This window comes from Centruroides sculpturatus, unplaced genomic scaffold, assembly GCF_000671375.1.
Source record: "Centruroides sculpturatus isolate CEXI.00-Female unplaced genomic scaffold, Cexi_2.0 scaffold35, whole genome shotgun sequence".
NCBI lineage: Eukaryota > Metazoa > Arthropoda > Arachnida > Scorpiones > Buthidae > Centruroides > Centruroides sculpturatus.
Window position 1 is genome coordinate 857,827 of NW_019384311.1, and position 19,053 is coordinate 876,879.

Sequence of the window (19,053 nt, forward strand, 5' to 3'; positions counted from 1 at the left end):
TTGTTTCAGTAATTACAGATGCTATAAAATAGCATCCGCATTCCAGCTTATAATTATAATTTAATCATTCGCTCGTTAAATAATATCAATAGAGGAGAAGGTGGTATTATGGAACCCCAATTACATTTTAGTGAATTGTAAACAAAGTATCATAACTACACCTACATTTTTTGTGCGAAAAGTACTGATAACTAGTAATCTAAATGTCCCTAATTGGATTTTTCGCTAGTGTAACTATAAGTATGGTTTTTGAAGGCTTTTGTACAAAAAGTCCGAAAGTAGGCTTAGAGAAAATCGGGTGGTAATATGGAACCTTACCGTATATTTTCAAAAAAAATGCTTTAATGTAGCCAAAAACAAATAGGAAAGGACAAAGAATGTTAAATAATTACCAGATTATTTACTCCAATGTATTTTATCGCAAAAATGCTTTTATAATAGAAAAATATTACCTCCCTCAACAATATATATTCCAGCAGCNCCCTCGCTATGGATGTCTGCCTAGTTCAGTTCAGCCACATTCCGCTACAGTTCGCCTTTATTATCAGTTCGAAATGGGGTGGTTCCATAATACCCGCAGTGTTCCATAATACCACCTTCTCCTCTATATAAGAGAAATTAAATTAAAACTATCGTAAATAAAATGCGAATCTAAATGATTATCCATAACTACTTTAAATATCTATAATTTACAGTCACATAAATTACTGATATAAATATTAAATAGATGTAAGTCAATACTAACAGTAGGCATTAACAGATTAATAGATTTTATCATCAGTTAAGATGTCAAATTATAATATTAAATATCTATATTAGAGGAAAGTTTATTAGTCAATGCGAAATTTTCTCTTAGTTTTATTATGAAGAATCTGTTTTTTTGTTTTATTTTTATATGTTTTCGTGATAAACTTCTATTATTAAGTAGTTACACAATTACATTATATATTTAACAGCAATAATGTATTATTAGTGCTATTATTTGTATTATTGTACATGTCAACACGTAGAATTTGTTCACTTTCTTGCATCTTAGATGCCATTCTTTCCATTCCCTGATTTTTCCTTTCCAGATTATTTGTGTCTTCTTCCTTATGCGCCCTCAATCTTCCTCTGAATGTAAGATTTGAGAATTTCCTCTTACTAAGTGTCTCGAAAAACAGTTTTCCTTTCCTTTATGTTGTAGAAGCAGTTTCTTTTTCTTCTTATTTCCTCTATTATCTGTTCATTTGTGAACCTTTTCATCAAGCTGATTCCTTTTATTCGGATGAAAGACAATATCTGAAAAGCTTCTATCCTTCTCACGCTTTTATAATTTATTTATTAATTAATAATCTCGATTTTTATACAAATACACAAAAATTATAATGATTTTAAAAACAAGAAATTAAATAAATTTCATTATTTTTAAAAATATATCTGAAATGTATTCACTTAATCTCATTCTTTAAAGGAAATATTCATAACTATTTATTGTAAACATTTACAATTAAGCACATAACAAATTAATTTAATTTTAACGACACATTCTTTAAAATTTTAATTTTATAAGAGGATTTTCAATGTTTTTCTTTATATTAAATTCAAATTTAATCATCGCCACACACCACAAAAAAATTATACCATAATTTAAACTTAAAAAAATTTTTTTCCTAATTTTAAATTAATTTTAAGATAAAATTTAAATATATATTAATTGTTTAATTATTCCTTTTTATAATTAAGTAAGTAGTTTTTAATGAGTTTTAGAATTTTTATATATTTTTTTTTTTCGTCTATTTAAAATTAAATAAAAATTTTTCTAAACTTCTCATAATTCATAAAAATTAATTATTAATTTCTCTTTGAAGAAATGAAGAGCAGAAAATATTTCAATTGAAAATATTAATAAAACTAATTAAAAATATTACATTTTCATGTATTTCTTATCATATTCTGAAGGCTAAATATAATGATTTTAAAAAATAAATAGAAAATTCGATATTCTGTTAATTGTATGAGAGCTCCGGATACATTTTCCCTTTATTAAAACAGCAATTTTATGAGATATAATAGATTCTTTCACATTCAAATTTATTCAAATATTTAAAAGAAAACTACAAAATTATGACTTGGAGTATGAAAGGAGAGAATGGTATTGACTTTCACGCTCTGCAACACAAAAGATATTATTCACACTGTAATTATAATAGAGATAAATACGAAACTTTTAATACATTTAAAATTTTCAAAAAATATTTATTTTATTTAAAGCATTTTTTTTTCTAAATTTTTAATAATATTTTTAAACGAACTATTTTCATTTACTATATGCATCATATTAAATACCTAATATCATTTAATTTACATTTTAAAACAATAGAATATAATTGAATTACAAACAGTTTTATTTAAATATTAAACGTTATTTAAAGTCATGTTTTTATATCTTTACTTATAAATCTAATCACTAGAAAGTGTAGTAGTTTGCCAAGTTTCAAACAGACATACTGACTGACACACAAAAAGCTGTGTTATCATGACTTTATTATATTTTAGGTTAACAAATATAAAATTTTCAAACAGAATTTGACAAGGAATTTTTGTTTTTTCAGCACTGAATTCTTGTGTTTCTTTCATTATCTTGTATGATAAAGGAAATTATAAAATGATATTGAGTCAAATACTCAGAAACATAATTTTTTTGAATATTTCTAAAGAATAACACGCCTTCGAATAATGGAAAAATACAACCAGACGTTATATAACATAAAACTATGTTAAAAAAAGATTTATGGCATGAATAATGTTAACAAAAATATAAATATATATTTCTTTTATTTTTCTGCAGAATCGAATGTAGAGACTTTATTTACTAGTAAAGTCGCAAGCTTTCCAATGATAAACATAAAGTAGAAGAAAGCAAACTTTAATGATTCTCTACAATGTTTGTTCCTATTGGAAAATTTCTTTTTTTTTTTTCATTTTGAGTTTTTGATTAATGTCAACAACAATGTTATTACGTTATATATTTCAATGTTATCCGTATATTTTCATATTTTTTAATGCCTGTAACCAAGTATAATTCAGCAAAGATAACATTCAATATATTATATCTCAAAGAAGCAAGAGTAAACTTTCTTCGAAATTACAAAGATTAATTTTATGTAATTATACGCCCATTAGATAATTATAAAATACAGTAAATCTTATTACATATTTTATTTTTGTTAAGATAAAACAAAAGAGACATAAATTAAAAAAAAAAAATTTTTTGAAAATCTTTGAAAATTTTGCATATAAAATTCACAACAGTAACTCAATAATGTATGTGTTTGTTGGGACAATTATAAAGGACAATCATACAGAAAACGTGTAGATAGTGTCTGATTTTTCTGATTTATAATCTCTATTTATAGGTTAAAAAATCGAAAAAAAGCAAAGAATAATTTCTTCACTTTATAATGTCTTTGTGTTTTCATATATACAACATGTCAAACATGTGTTTAAAATATATAGTTTCAATGTAATTTTATCACAAAAACATGTTTACAAGTTTGAATAGGATAAAGTCGTATTTTATATATTAATAATTATATTTTATATAAATTAAGTATTNTGTAATTTTTCAGTGTCACTTTTCTCATAGACGAATTAAAAAGTTAAACTTGCTAAGTAATTTTATTTAATTTATTTAAAATTTATTAATGCACATCTCTTTCAGTAATTTAATTACAAAGATTATCTTTGAAATTAAATTCTTAACATTTTATTAATTAAAGTTAACTAATTATTCTTCCTAAATAAGTTTTATAAATCATTACTTTTATACGGTTGGATGGAAGTTATTGTTAAAAAGTGTGCAGAAAAAATGGTACATTCTTTACTTTTCGAATGTGTTAATAACATTAATGAAAGCTTATTTATAATGTAAAGTTATCGATTTAAACAATTATGTGTGTTAGATTGCGCTTAAATATAATAATTCGCACTTATTTATCAACAAATGACTTCAAATTTACATTTTACATTGGATTCATTATTGTTACAATCTTCATTTTTAATTATTGGGCTGCAATTTTCAAATTGCAGACCTATAAATTCCCACTGGTGTTCATCTACTGTCTATGCTTTCGTAATCTCGAGAACAAAGTTAGATAGATCCAGTCGATACCAGATGTGGAAAGATTAGGGAAAAAGGTTCCGATTCACAATATACAAACTTCTAGTTTTGGACCAGAAGTCACATTATTTCAATTCAAAAATTTTTTTCAGAATGGAGTCAGAGTCAAATGACCAGCATGACTCTATTGCTAACAGGAAAAGTATGATGTACAGGGGTAAGACACTACTAAAATTGAGAGCATTGTGACGATGTCACAATAAATAATTACTCGTTAAAAATATAATTATAATTAGTAAAATATAACTATAATTATTCTTATAATTTTACATTCTTATTATTTTTAGTTTGAGAAAGTGATTAGTTTATCATTAGTGAAGTTTGTTAAAATTAATTTCCAGCTAATACAATTTACAATCAAATGATTATATTCTGTTATATCTGGATAAGACAAATGCAATAATAAATAGTAAGATTAAAGTAAAAATGAAACTAGAATGATATTATCATGTCATATTTATCAACTGTCATTATATAATTAATTGAGTTTTACTTTGAAAGTTTATCAACTTTTGAATTTTAATGAAAATTATATAATATTTTCCATCCTAAAAAATTGAAAAAAATATGTTATTTATTTTTCGATGGATTTACTCATATTTCAAAATTGTTTGTTCCAGAACCTTTTTATAATATCAAATGACAAATGTAAATGGAATGAAACAGAAAACAACATTTTAACTATTGTGAATGATTACTTAAATATATGTTATTAAGAGATATATTTAATTAGAAAACTTTTTAAACTTCCATTAGTTTATTGTTTTAATATTTGTTTTACAATAAGTCTTGACAGGCTTAAGTCTTGTTATAGGCCCACCAGTGTCCGAGTTGAAAAAACTACTGAACACTTGTAGCTGGTCGTGAGTTCGCTCCTCGCCAATAGTCTGGCCACGTGGAGATTTTTGAGTTTTCTTTACGTGTGTAACACTTAAATAAGGGCAAATTTCCCACAGAAGTTCTTTCCGCGTATCGCGTTGCCACGTATAAACAAACAAACAATCAAAGTACAATCAAAAATTATCCGAGCTTTGGTTATAAAATTTATTGTACGATATACACAGAAATTCTCCACATTTAAACTAAATGCCTATAGTTACAAGTCTTTCTGCATCCATGCCATTGCTAACAGAAGTGGTCAAAACAGTCTTTGAAATTTTTGTGACATGTTTAAGAGTTTTTGTCATTGTAGCTTTTAGTTTACTAGTAATTGAATCTTTTATATTCAGTTTACATTAAAAAGCAGATAAAAGTATAAAAACATATAATCAGGATATAAGGAAGTTGGGAATGTATTACTATTTTCTTGTTGGTTAGATCCTCATTGATCAGGGACAATTGATGCGTATTAGCAGTATCATGATAAACGAAGATTTGACTAAGAAAAGCATAACAGTACTCTTCAATCGCCTTGCTCTTCTGATCTTCTCTCGGAGAGATGTTTCTTAAAACGAAAAGAAACCGAAAGATCTAGATCAGGGGTAGCGAAACTATGGCACGCGTGTTCAAAGTGGCACGTAAGAAGAAATCATCTGACACGTAACATATCATACGATTTCGATTTATAATCTGTCTTTTTCAATGATCCTTTTGGTTTATCACCTGATCACCTTGTTTTCAATGGCTTTTTTTATATTTATTCTAATTAAACCATATTTGTTTAATTTTTTTAAATATCTTTAATCGAAGTCTAAAACTTTGGCACGCATAAAACGTCTTTAAAGCTAAGTATGGCACAGGGATCAAACAGGTTCGCCAACACTGATATAGGTTTAATCAATAGCATAAATGGAAGTCAAAACTACAAAAGCAATTAAAAATATCTAAATATATTAAAAATTTACTTCCAAGTTTACTTTTTCAAGTGGTATGGACACTGGCAGGAGGAGCTTACTTTTAAGATAGTTTAAGAGTTTTACGTGTTATGTAACGAGTACTGTATCAAGAGTTCGCTTTATGTTTTAGTCTACTTTCTATAATCTTATATTCGATTCACACACATATTTCTTAACTTGTTACAGTTCATATTTATTCCATGTCGTTAAAATACAAGCTAAGACAATATATATCTTATTGTTTATCAATCTAAAGTATTCAAGTCCATATTATTTACGATACGTTAAAGAGATCTTTAAATTCTCTTCATATACCGTATATGAGTTTTCATTGATTTTGAATTAACCGAATGTTCTAAAAAGCCCGTATACCTGATCTCATCTGAGTATTGCAGTAGTTACATTGAAAATAAATTTAATTTATTATGAAACGATCAGTTAATCTTTGGACTTGATTCCTATTTAGACATGTGTGTGACTTTAGACTTAAGCAGAACTCCAAGCAATGATCGCATGGAGTTCAATCTAAGCCTCAAGAATTCTGACTTTAGTCTACGGATCTTACGTATCACGAGCATGTGATCAACTTGTCCCTTCTGACTTTTATTTCCCATTTTATTTGTTTTTCTCTTCCTGGGAAGTCCACTTACTACTGGCTGAATGGATAAAACCATTTAACACTGGTAGTTTTCTTGGGTTCGTGCCTGGCTAATGGGCTAGTCACGTGGAGATTTCTTCACGTTAGTAACACCTAAATAGGGGCGTTCCCGTAAGATTCTCTCCGGAGGCATTCCTCCTCAGCAGATGGCCCACATGTCGCGCTGACGTAACCAAATAAATGAAACCAAACCTGGAGGTCCTTACCTCTTTCATAATTACTGAATTTGTTTCCTACTGCGGTTTCGATTTTGAGGAAAAATTTTACTTCAAATTTCAGCCGCTAGAGAAAATTTGGCGCTGCCGCTTTCTTAATGTACATGCTACGTACGTTTTCTAACAAATTTCGAGAGTTAAAAAACACAGTCCAATTATTTTATTTTATTTTCAGATGTGGTATTAATGATTAGAATTAATGGTAAGTGGTATTAATGATTAGAAGACCTATGATCAAACAAAATCAACACCATGCTTCTTCTCCTGTCAAAGAATTGTGAAGAACGTTTTGCGACTCCTTTTATACGCGAAATTCATTAGAAATAGTACGTACTATGCACATTAAGAAAACAGTAGCGCTAAATTTTACTCTAGCGGCTGAATTTTAAAATAAATCTTTCTTCTAGAAAATCGAAAACGAAAATTTAATTAATATTTTAATATAATACAAAACAATAAAGTATTAAAGGATTTCCGATATTCTGATTTATGAAATAAATATCGTAATAAATAAATAATAAAGTATTTTAAAAATTATATTACACGGATAAAATTATTAATATTTATTCAATAGGCCTCATAAAATTCATCGCTAGATTTCACAACCGTAAAACTCTGATCATAAATGAAAATGCCTAAATTTTATTAAACTATATCCTTTAATAATCAAAACAAATGCATAAAAGCTTAAAAGGATATGAATTTAAGTATCGCATTCTAGCATTATAATTTATTAATTTCTCCAGGCAATCCTAGTTTATGTGGTAATATTATCTTACTGTTTTAATATATGTCGTAAATTACTAAGTCAATATAATTGAAAAACTGAATTAAACAGAAAGGAAAGGGCTTAAAAAAGAAGGTTAAAAATATGAAACATTAATTAAAATAAAGACAATACGAAAAAAAAGTATAATGAAGGATACATTTATAAGTGAAAATATGAAATAAAAATTAATTAACTTATATATATCATTTTGGAAACATTACTTTTATTATTATAAGTTACGAAGAGAAGCAATATAACCTGGCATAGTATTTAAAATTATTAAATTAATATTTACTTATTCTAATTATTTTAATAATTTCTATTCATATCATTCATGTGATATTCGTTATAACAGTTTTATCTACTATGACGCTAATGCAAATTTTAAAGTGTAATTAAAATATATGCTCTCCACCTCAAACGAGTAGTGGCTTGCCCTTGTATATCATACTTTTTCTTTAACCATAGAGTCGTACCGGTCAACTATCTAACACCTTTTTAGGAAAAATATTTGCATTAAAATCACAAGACTTCCGATCTATACCAGAAGTTTGTATATAGTCAATCGAGACCCGTCCATATGGATTCCAACTCTGGTCTCCTCTTTCATCTGTCTGCCTCCGATCTCGAGACAGACAGACGGACGTTAGTAGGAATTTATGTCTACAATTTTTTCATATTGCAACCCAACAAATACTAAAAGCTGCGTGCATGCACTACATCAAGGTATTAAAAGATTATTATACCCAAAATTTATGTAAATTTTGACTTAGTAGAGAGGGATTCAGAGGTCTTCTTGCCTTTGTAAATAAGTAAAGAAGCAAATCAAATAAGTACAAAAAAAGGATTTTAATGTGCCAATCGTAATTATATATCTAAGAACTTAATCTTCATTCACATTGCTAGAGGTAATGTACCGGTACATCCACGTGTATAGGGTATATGACGTTCTATTTTCAGCCCCCCCCCGTAATATGCGTCCTACTGAGTTTGAAGTTCAGTTACTTACCGATATTAGTAGCAAAAGTAACATTAGGTTAACAATAAAATGTTCGGCTGGAAGTCTATTTTGAATACTATAAATTCCTTCTTTTATAAAAATACAATTTTAAAAATTTATACAATGTATTTTAAACAAAATAAATTGCATTTCATATTCTTTTTACTTTAAATGTAATTTAAAATTATATTTAATTGATTATTATAAATTGCATAAAAAATTCAATTACTTTTAAATTCATCGTTTATTAACTTTTATCATATTATAAACTTTTAAATTAAAACAAAAATTACATTAACTAGTTGTTTAGTTTGCCTAAAACAACCGAATTATTACATCATTTATAAAAAATATATTTTAATGGATATTTTTTCATATTTCTTTCTAAAATTTATTATATAACGTTGCCGGTTACTGTATATACTGTATATACTTCAATATTATAATTCTCTTTTGTGTATTAATTATGTTATGACGTAATATACTTCATTTCACTGAACAATTTCCATAAATACATACGTTTTTGCCCTATGGGGCATAAGTGGGCTTGTAATCATATACATTATAGAAATGATTAAAACGTCATCTTAGTTCCCATTATGAGGTAGAAGGATAGTAAGGGATGAGGCTCGATTTATCCAAAATAGACCACCCCCCGAAATATTCCTGGAATTTTTGGACCGCTCCCGAATTCAATCTTGGACCTTCCTGACTCGTTAACAACCTCGTCAATCTAATCGTCAAGTCAAAACTTATTGAAATAAATTAAAGTAAAAGATATTTAATTTTATCAATAAAATTTTCTTAAAAATTCGTTCATTAAACACTTACTAGGGTACAAAACAGTAGGATAATTTCAATCCTTCTAACGATTTTAATGGATGTTGTTATTATTATTAAACCTATTATTATACAAGAATTTTATCTTTTTATTCACTATAAAATTAAAAATAATTATTAAACATTATATTCTTTTAAATTAATTTACAATTTTTTAAATTACTTTAAATACATTTTTCTGTTTTTCTCTCTCTCTTATTTAATTAAATAGTGCATATAGAGAAATAATTGCTAATTACTTAAATACTATTCATTATGTTAATAAATGCAATTTAAATGTATCAACAAAACTCAAGAGATCATAAAAACTACTCGAAATGAATATGTAACTTGTAATTCACCAATGATTTAATTTAAATTCTACATTAACTGAATATTTTTCCACTTCAAATTCAATTGTATTCGTTTTAATTATTTTAAGTTTATTTCTGAATTAGTTAATTTGTTCTGTAGAACAAGATTTCTCCCTATTTTCTAAAGAATATTTCTCATTATTTCTCTATAAATAATAAATAAAACAGAAATATTATATTACAAACTTTATAGATAAGTCTAATATACTAATGTCTTGAAGTCCAGAATGTAAATGAAAAAAATGAATTAATTGTAACTTTATTACCAAATTTGATCACTTAGTTAATTAGTTTTTAATTTCTGGTTTGATTTTTAGACTTAGGAGACCTTGAAACGTCAAGAAATGAAGAAATATTTGGGATTTTTTCTGTATATATAGATGTTAGGGTGTATGTTTGTGAATGGAACACCATTTTGTTCACCCAGTTTGAAGCTGAATAACTCCCTTGCTTTTTGTCGAAAATTTCTGAAATTTTGCAGGGAGTTTTGTGAATTAGGAAAATTGACGCTATTGAAATTTTGTGGTTAAAGGGTTAAAGGTCAAAGAGTGGAAAGATAAACTGTGGGATCACTTTTTCATGTCTCGAGTCGGATCGAACTTAATTAGCATTTAAAATTTTTAAAAATAAAACTCGTCCCTAATCTTGAAATTAAACTTATTGCCATAATTAATATTATAAAAAGTTTTTAAAATAAAATCTCATAACAGATAGTGCCACATATAATTTTAAACTTTGGCCGGGAAAGTTAGGCAACTCGTTGCTGGATTTATTTTCATTTGTTATTTTTAAACTTTATTTAATAATTTACAGACAGAATACTTAATTACGCTTTAAGATTCTAGTATTTTATATTATAACAACATAAAACGGATGAGTTATTTTATTAAAACAAATTTGATTGAAGAAATTTTATCAATAACATAAAGTTTTGTTCATTTTTTAATTATTTAATCAATCTAATTAATGTTTTATTTATAAAACTCTCTTTTTTAAATTAAGAACTTTCTTTTATTTATAATAAAATATATTTTTCTTAATTGAAAATTAGAATTTCTTTTATAAATTTAATCATTTTTTATGCTGTTTATTTCATAATTTACAAAGTGCACGCAACGTAATATTTCGTATAATGAAATGGTTTGAAGGCAAAAAAATATATATATTACTAACGAAGAGAGAATCGTTAAAGTTTGTAGTTTAATCAAGGTAATTTCCTGTTTCGTGTTGTTTTTCTCCCATTGCAATGTTTGAACAACAGATGTGGAAAGCTACACTTATAAACAAACGGAATCTCTTCTGTAATTAACCTCGATAATTACAAAATCGTAGAAAACGACGATATTAAAATCAAAATAATTTCTAGAAAATATTAATTTTTCTACAATTAAAATGCCTCTTAACTATTTTTACATTAAAAGTAAAATTAAATTCTATTCAAAAATATTTTACTAATCTTCGTAATTTGCTACTTTTCCTCCTCCTGCATCAAGTTTAACAATTCTTATTGCTAATAAATTTCTTTATAATATTGAAAACAAATTGCTGATTTTATTCATTTTAATCTTAATTAATAAATTACACTTTAATATCTAATTAATAAATTACACTAATATTATAATTATGAAGTTAATGTTTCAAAAACATGAGGATTACTAAATAAAGTTTCTGAATATTAAAGATAAATAACTTTAAAGATCATGTCTGTGAAAAGCGAAATCTTTATATAGAATGGCCCAGAAGTCAGTTAATCCAGATTTTTATACGGTTAAAACTAGTTTGGAACAGCTTTATTCGTGAATAATTTACTTTTTGTTACAATGCTCTCAATTTTAGTAATGTCTTGCCCCTGTACATCATACTTTTCCTGTTAACAATAAAGTAATGTTAATCATCTATCCAGCTCCATTCTTGTGATTAAAGAAGGACAGACAAGCAGACAGATGGACGGACTATAATGAGAATTTATAGATCTACAATTTTTCAAAATTGCAGCCCAATATGTTTAAATAGACTGATTAAATTATTGTTCGTGTTGACAAATTACGAAAAATTAGTTATCTTTCCTTTAATAATAAACTTTATTGTATAAAAAATAATTCTTAAGGTTAAATATAAATTGCAGGATAGATTTTTCTGAATGAAAGAAATTCTCCTAATCTCGATTGAAGTATACTTTTAAGAATTTTGAAAATTTAGCCGCAACAGACAAGATATTTTGGTGTGGAATAAAATGGAAACGATAAGGAGATTAAAGCAATGTGTATAATAAAGTTTAGATTTTCGATTTTGTTTATTTTAAATTCCATTATAAATGTATGGTTTATAGCTTATGCAAAATATAATACAATGTAACAACAATAATAAAAGAAGCATTGAAGATATATATTAAAAAATCTAAAGTAAATATTATAAGAGATGAGTAGGAATTAAATATATTTTTAAAGAACCAATAAGAGATATAGCCTGAAAATCTTTAATGGTTATTTGTTATTCATTAAAAGTTTTTTAAATCTTTTAAAAAATATTTAATGAATCGGAATCGATTTACACGATAAAAATAAAAATCTCATATCAAAGAATTCGTTTAAAAAAATTAATAGAATAAAATCTAATTTAGAATAAACTTTATCTTTTTGTTCTGTGATTTCCAAGAATTTTTTAATCGTTTCATTCTTTAAAGGTCTAACCAAGTAATGTCAATATTTGCTGTGTGCTATAATATTAAAAAAAAGTTGTCTAAAGGAAAAAATTATCCATTAAAATAAATTCATTTAAATTAATTAAAGTACTTTAAAACTTTATAGCAATTTTTCATGGAGAAATTATCGATAACAAACTTTTCTTTTAAGGAAAATATTAATTTTAATTAAAATGTTAAGTTAATTTTAAAAGAAGAATGAGTAGAATATTCATTAAAACGTCATTATCTGATATTTACTCTAATAGCGATCTTAATAAAAATTGTATATTTTCATCATGTTTTAACAATAAAGTAATAACTTATATTAAAAAATCAATTTTTATATATTCAATTTACAGTTAATAAAAAAAACTGTAATGAATGGTGTCGTGTGAAAGAAAAAAAAAAGAAAATTAAAATAAAATAAAACAGTTGTTAAAATAAAAAAGAAAAGAACAGTAAAGAACTAAATTATTTTTACAACCAGATTGACAACTTTAAAAAAGTTTAGTGAACAAGTTTAGATTTTGTTTCCAACAAGAAACTGAAAAAATTTCGTTGTTGTTCAACAATTTCTTCATCTTAACTAAGAAATAAAATACTGAGGAAACAATTGATTTTTATTTACAACTATATATTATTACTTGAAATTTTACGTGAGCAAAATAATACTCGAATATAAGAATTGAATCAGATTACAGTAGAGTGATGGAATAAGATAACACAACAAGGAATTACCTTATTCCATGGTAAACTTGATATACTTGATATAAACTTGGTATATCAATACCAAGAGTGATCTTTCTAAGATAAATGAAATAGATGTAGTAGACTAGTTAGACACCACTTGAAGTTTCCCTGGTTTTTACATAGAAAATCTCCACGTTGGTCAGGGATGAATCCACGATCAACTCGATCACTGATTGCTTTGAATGTATAAAAAAAACTACCGAATAAGGTAACAAGAAAGAAAGATATTTTGTTAAAATTTAATTTTATTCCAGCACATTCGATAATGGAGTATATAAGTTAAGAATATAAACACATGACACAATACATATTAATGGACATAATAGATTATATTTATTTTATTATTAGTAATATAATATAATAGAAAATAAACTTGACGAACTAATTTAGTATCATTTAGACAGATTGTAAACATCATAGTAATGGTTATCATCACTTCAACTGTATTCAGTAAAGCTACCTTAATCCACTATCGTGTTTCCTTCCACTTCAAAAATAAATGATGACAAATGATATACATTCGAAACAAATCCTTTCATTATTCAAATATGGGTAGAAAAAAATTATTCGGTTTCATTTTTATTCCCGTCAATATAAAATAAAATAAAATTTTAAGCTATTCAAGACAACTTAATGAGTTAAATAGGATTTACTTTTCAGCAATGTTTCAAAAACATTATTGATTTTGACATTAAAAATTAACGTTTTACTATTTTACGTAGAATTAAAGAATGTTTTGTTTTTTCTTCTTAATAAAAATCAAATTATTAAATTAAAATAATCTCGGATTATTAAGAAAATAAAATCATTCACGAAAACTCTTCTACGGTTTCCTGAGATTCGATACGATTTACATAATTAGTTTTTTAGAAAATAAATACAACTTTAAACTTCACATTTTATTTATAAAAGTCTATGAAGTAAGTAAAAATCATAAATAATTTCTTTAAAAATATAGTTAAAATTTATTGGCTTAGACATAAAAATCATTTAAATTTGATAGATCAGAAATTATTATTCATTAAATAATATATAATAGTAAATTATATAACATGTAAATATAAATGTAATAAATGTTGTTTACTTTGTTTACATGTATTATTTATTTGAATGATTTATCTTACTTATTCAGTTCGGAATAGGATTCAATTTATTATAAAGTTATTTGTATAAATTTTATAACTGTATGATAATTTACCTTTCGTTAAAATTAGAAATTTAAGAGTGACACGCTTGTTTGCCTTATTATTATATATTTACTTATATTAATACTATGATTTTTAAACAGGAGTGCCGCAATGACACTTTAAAAGTGACACAAAATATAGTGATGAGCAACAGCATAACACTTTTTACGTGTATTATTTAAAAGTCAGTTAACTCTAAGTTATACATAAGAATAATTAAAACTGGCGTGGGAGAGTTTCGTATTATTCGTGCCTTAATTATTTCAAATTGAATTTAAACCTCGATATATCGCCATTCTCGTACTGCGCCAATCAACGTTTGTGAAAGATCTCAATAATTATCCTTCATTATCATTAAATTGTCAAATAATAGATTTTGCATTGAAAAGGACGTTGTTATCACAAAATCACGCAACTTTCTTGTGTGTACTTGTGTGTACATTTCGTTAATATAAATAATTTTCAGTATTTAAGAATCTTCGGTTCAATTCCACACTTGTCTTAGTGTCAATTATAGAGAGGAACAAGAAAAAGTGCTGGCGCTATATCGAGGTTTAACTTATATTCGTGTTAATGAAGCTTTGAGACATTCTGTAACTATTTTCCTTCTGAGATTAGACTATATAAACAAAATATCATACAGTCATTTAATAATAATTACTAATATATTGATAAATAATTTATATAATACATAATTTAGTAATAATTAATATACATTCAACATGCCCGAGAATAAATTTCTGCATAGTAATTATTATTATTATTAATAACATATTATATATGTATATAATATGTGCTATATATATAATTTTTATTGGACAGAAACTTTAATATTATCACTTTATTATTTTTGAGTTGTATTAATCTATAATTTGAGTTTATAAAATCGAACTTATATTACAGTCGACTCCCCTACAACACTGTTGATAATTCCGTTTTATATGAATTCCATGTTGTATGAGTCACTTAGATTTTACAAATACGAGCTGTGAACGGCTCACGTATTTGTAAAAAATTAAGTGACTCGTACAACATGGAATTCATATAAAACGGAATTATCAACAGTGTTATAGGGGGTCGACTGTATTCTGACATCGTTACAATGCCGTGCTGCAATTTTTAATCATATTTTCATTAAAAATTCACGTGACTTTCGGTCCAAACTGAAAATTCGCATATAGTTAATCGGCGCCTCCATATCTGATCTTGATTTTCACCTATCTAATTTCGTTCTCGAGATTAAGAAGGACAGACAAACAAACGGACGACAGTAGGAATGTATAGGTCTGTTAATCGAAAATTTCAACCCAATTATATTCATTATAACATATATTTTGTTTAATTACATAATATTTAAACGAAATTTCATTAAAAGCTCTTTAGCGTGTCATAGTAATAATTTAAGAATTTAATAAAAGAATTAAAATAAAAACAAATCAACAAAAATTATAATTATTAAATGAGTTTTCGAATATATATATGAGAAAATTAAGTTTCAAAATGTTATTACAGATTTTAATTTTAGTATTTTATCAACTAAACTAATTTAAACTGTTTAAACTAAACATTTATAATTTAAAATAAGAATGAATTAATTAATTTTTCTCAACATTATATTTAAAAAGATTCGTGAATTATTAGACAATAAATAATTAAAAGTAATTATTTATATAATTAAAATAATTTAGTAAAAATAATTATTTATATTAAATATAGCTCGTAATTATTTAAGATTCAAAACAATTAGGTGTGTATTAAATACAAAAAATATTAAACGATAAAATGACATATTTCGAAATTAGAAAGAGTTTTATTGTATTGTATAAAATAAAATTGCATTGTAATAATATTGTTTAAATAAGCAAATAAATTGTAAATATAAAGATCAATTGTTTATTGTGATATCGTCACAATCCCAATTTTTAATCATATTTTTAATTTATTTAATTTAAAATATATGCTCTCCACCTCAAATTAGCAGTGGATTGCCCCCGTATATCATACTTTTACGTTAGCAATGAAGTGTGGATCTTCTAACTTCTTTCCGCGGAATTTTGAATTAAAATAACATGACTTTCGGTTTGCACTGGAAATTCATATATAGTTAATCGGGGCCTCCTGCCGTATGCTTTCTAAATCTGATCTCGATTTCGATCTATCTAATACAATTTTCCAGATTAAGAAACGATAGACAGACTGACAGGAATTTATAGGTCTACAATTTTTTTTCAAATTACACCCAACAACACGTTTCCTCATTAGAAATTTCCTTCTTTAATGCTCCAGGAATGTTTACAAAATTCATTAATTATAATGAATTAAATCCCACCAAACAATATAACAAAATTAAATAAATATAAGCACAAGTAAATAAACAGTAGAAAAGTTTTATTTTGATCTTTGAAAATAAAATAATATAAAAGAAATATTTTTATATAATGGAAAATTTTCACTAGAGTTTAATATAAATGGTATAGCAAATAGATAAATTCTTTCGATGTATCTCAATCGACAATTGAACGAGGAAAAGCAGAAAAATAACATTAGATGAACATTTACACATTAAGCTTTCGATTCTGGAGGAAGGTCACAAAACCCGCACACAACTAATTTAGAGCAATCATAGATAAAATTTAAAAAATATTCTCTACTAATTTAGAATATTCTTCTCAATTTAATATTAAATAGATCTCATTTACTTTAACAAAATATTAAATTATTGTTATTCATAAACGAAAAGATTTTGTCTTAGGATATTTACAAATAATTAATTTAATTTTGTACGGAGAAGCTTTTAACAAACATACAGCGTAATTATATTTAAAAGAAGAATTTTATAATTAAATTTTATACATTTACTTCTCATTTTCATTAAATAAATCTATCTCGTGAGTGCTGAACATGTTTAAAGCACTAATAAAATCATAGGTAACAGAAACGAGTCCTTTAATGTTAACATTCTAAATAACTTTATTGCTGTAAAATATATAGAAAACTCTTAATAAAGTTTATTAGTACATAGTTTCTTCTTACCATGTCCATAATTTAGACGAGTTTCTCAGTAAGTTATAGTAGAAAACAGGTAATTCTGATAATAGTAGAGTTCACTAATATAATCGAGAGATAGTTGATGTCATGACTTGTGCTAGGAGTAAGAAATCGTGAGAATTCAGATCAGATTCTGCTGATAATCCCCAAGATTTCATTTAGAATTCCTTAAGGTGCACCAATGCGGTCGCTTTGGTATGTCTTATGAGTTTTTTTTAAAATGTCATTTCGATACGGTTTAGAACTTAGGAAAATTTTACATTAACATACACAATATTAGGAGAAATAAATAAATCAATAATACATTTGTAACAAAATTAAATAAAAAAGTATATGCATATTTTATATGATTATTTAATAATTAAAAAAAACAGTTTAAACTTTCGAGGACATTTAAATAAGCTATAATTGACAATAAATAATTATCGCTGTTAAATTTGAAGGAATTAAATACAAGATTAACAAGGATAATGTTTCTCCTAGATATTCGTTAATTTTTGATGCTTATTAGAATGAATTGAGTTATAAAACTTTTCAAATTAAATTTATTATAATATCTTCGTAATTTTATATTTAACAATTAAGTTATATGTTTTAAATTTTAAAATTAAAAGGAGGGAATTTTCGAAAAATATGTGAAAATCTTTAATCACTTAAAACATAAATTTGTTCGATTTTCTGAATGTTGAATTTGTGGAATTTTATAAAGTCGTATCTCAACTTTAAGAAAAATAAATTATAAATTATTTTACTGACAATTTTATATTTGTTCTGTTAATTCTTTGCGTATGATAAGATTTTTATTACAGATGAAGGATATAATCAATGAGAAATAGACTAAATCCAATCATAACTTAATGGGATTTCTTCTTCGAATATTAATAAAACATGAAATTGTCTGTAAAGTGTAATTTTTGTATATTGCAAGAAAAAAAATCCATTATAAAAAGTTTTAAAAGCTAGTTTATATTTGTCTTCGTTCTGAAAGATAACACAATATAATGTTCCATCACACTCTATATAATATAACATATAAATTTTTAATATTTAGCAATTTTTTACGTTTTTGTTTATAATGTAATAAATTCACTTTTTCTATATCGATATCTGCTCTCACTTCCATAAGGAATAATCGAATAAGTAGATTCAGAGTAAATTACAGCTAATAAATTTAACTTGGTAACAATCAAATCAGTAAGATAATTCAGTAAAATAAAACTAGTTTATTTTGCTAGACAATATACACAAAAATTCACCTTCATTCTGATTTACAATTTCAGACTGAAAGGAAATATTGTATTTTATTTTATTAACATAAAATAAATTATATCCATTGTTTTGTATTCATTAAAAATATATTTTATCTTTAATCAGTTTTGTAAAATATCAAAACAAACAATTTAACTAATGAATACAGGATAAATCATAACAGTATAATTTTTGTAAATTAAATGAATTACATATCTAAATAATTACTTCATTAAAATATAAAAAAAAATGATACACATTTATTTTATAGAAATAATTTGTTTTACTAATTAATTAATTTAATA

General features: G+C 25.2%; 1 protein-coding gene across 1 annotated transcript in view; it reads right to left on the reverse strand.

Moving 5' to 3' along the window:
* Nucleotides 1-18,509: 18,509 nt before the first annotated feature.
* The window catches only part of LOC111621594 (atrial natriuretic peptide receptor 3-like), a 3,483-nt gene continuing 2,939 nt past the window's right edge, over nt 18,510-19,053 (reverse strand). The window contains exon 2 of the mRNA XM_023363777.1: nt 18,510-18,516. Within this exon, the coding sequence (XP_023219545.1) occupies nt 18,510-18,516 (7 nt within the window). The remainder of the gene's footprint in view (nt 18,517-19,053) is intronic.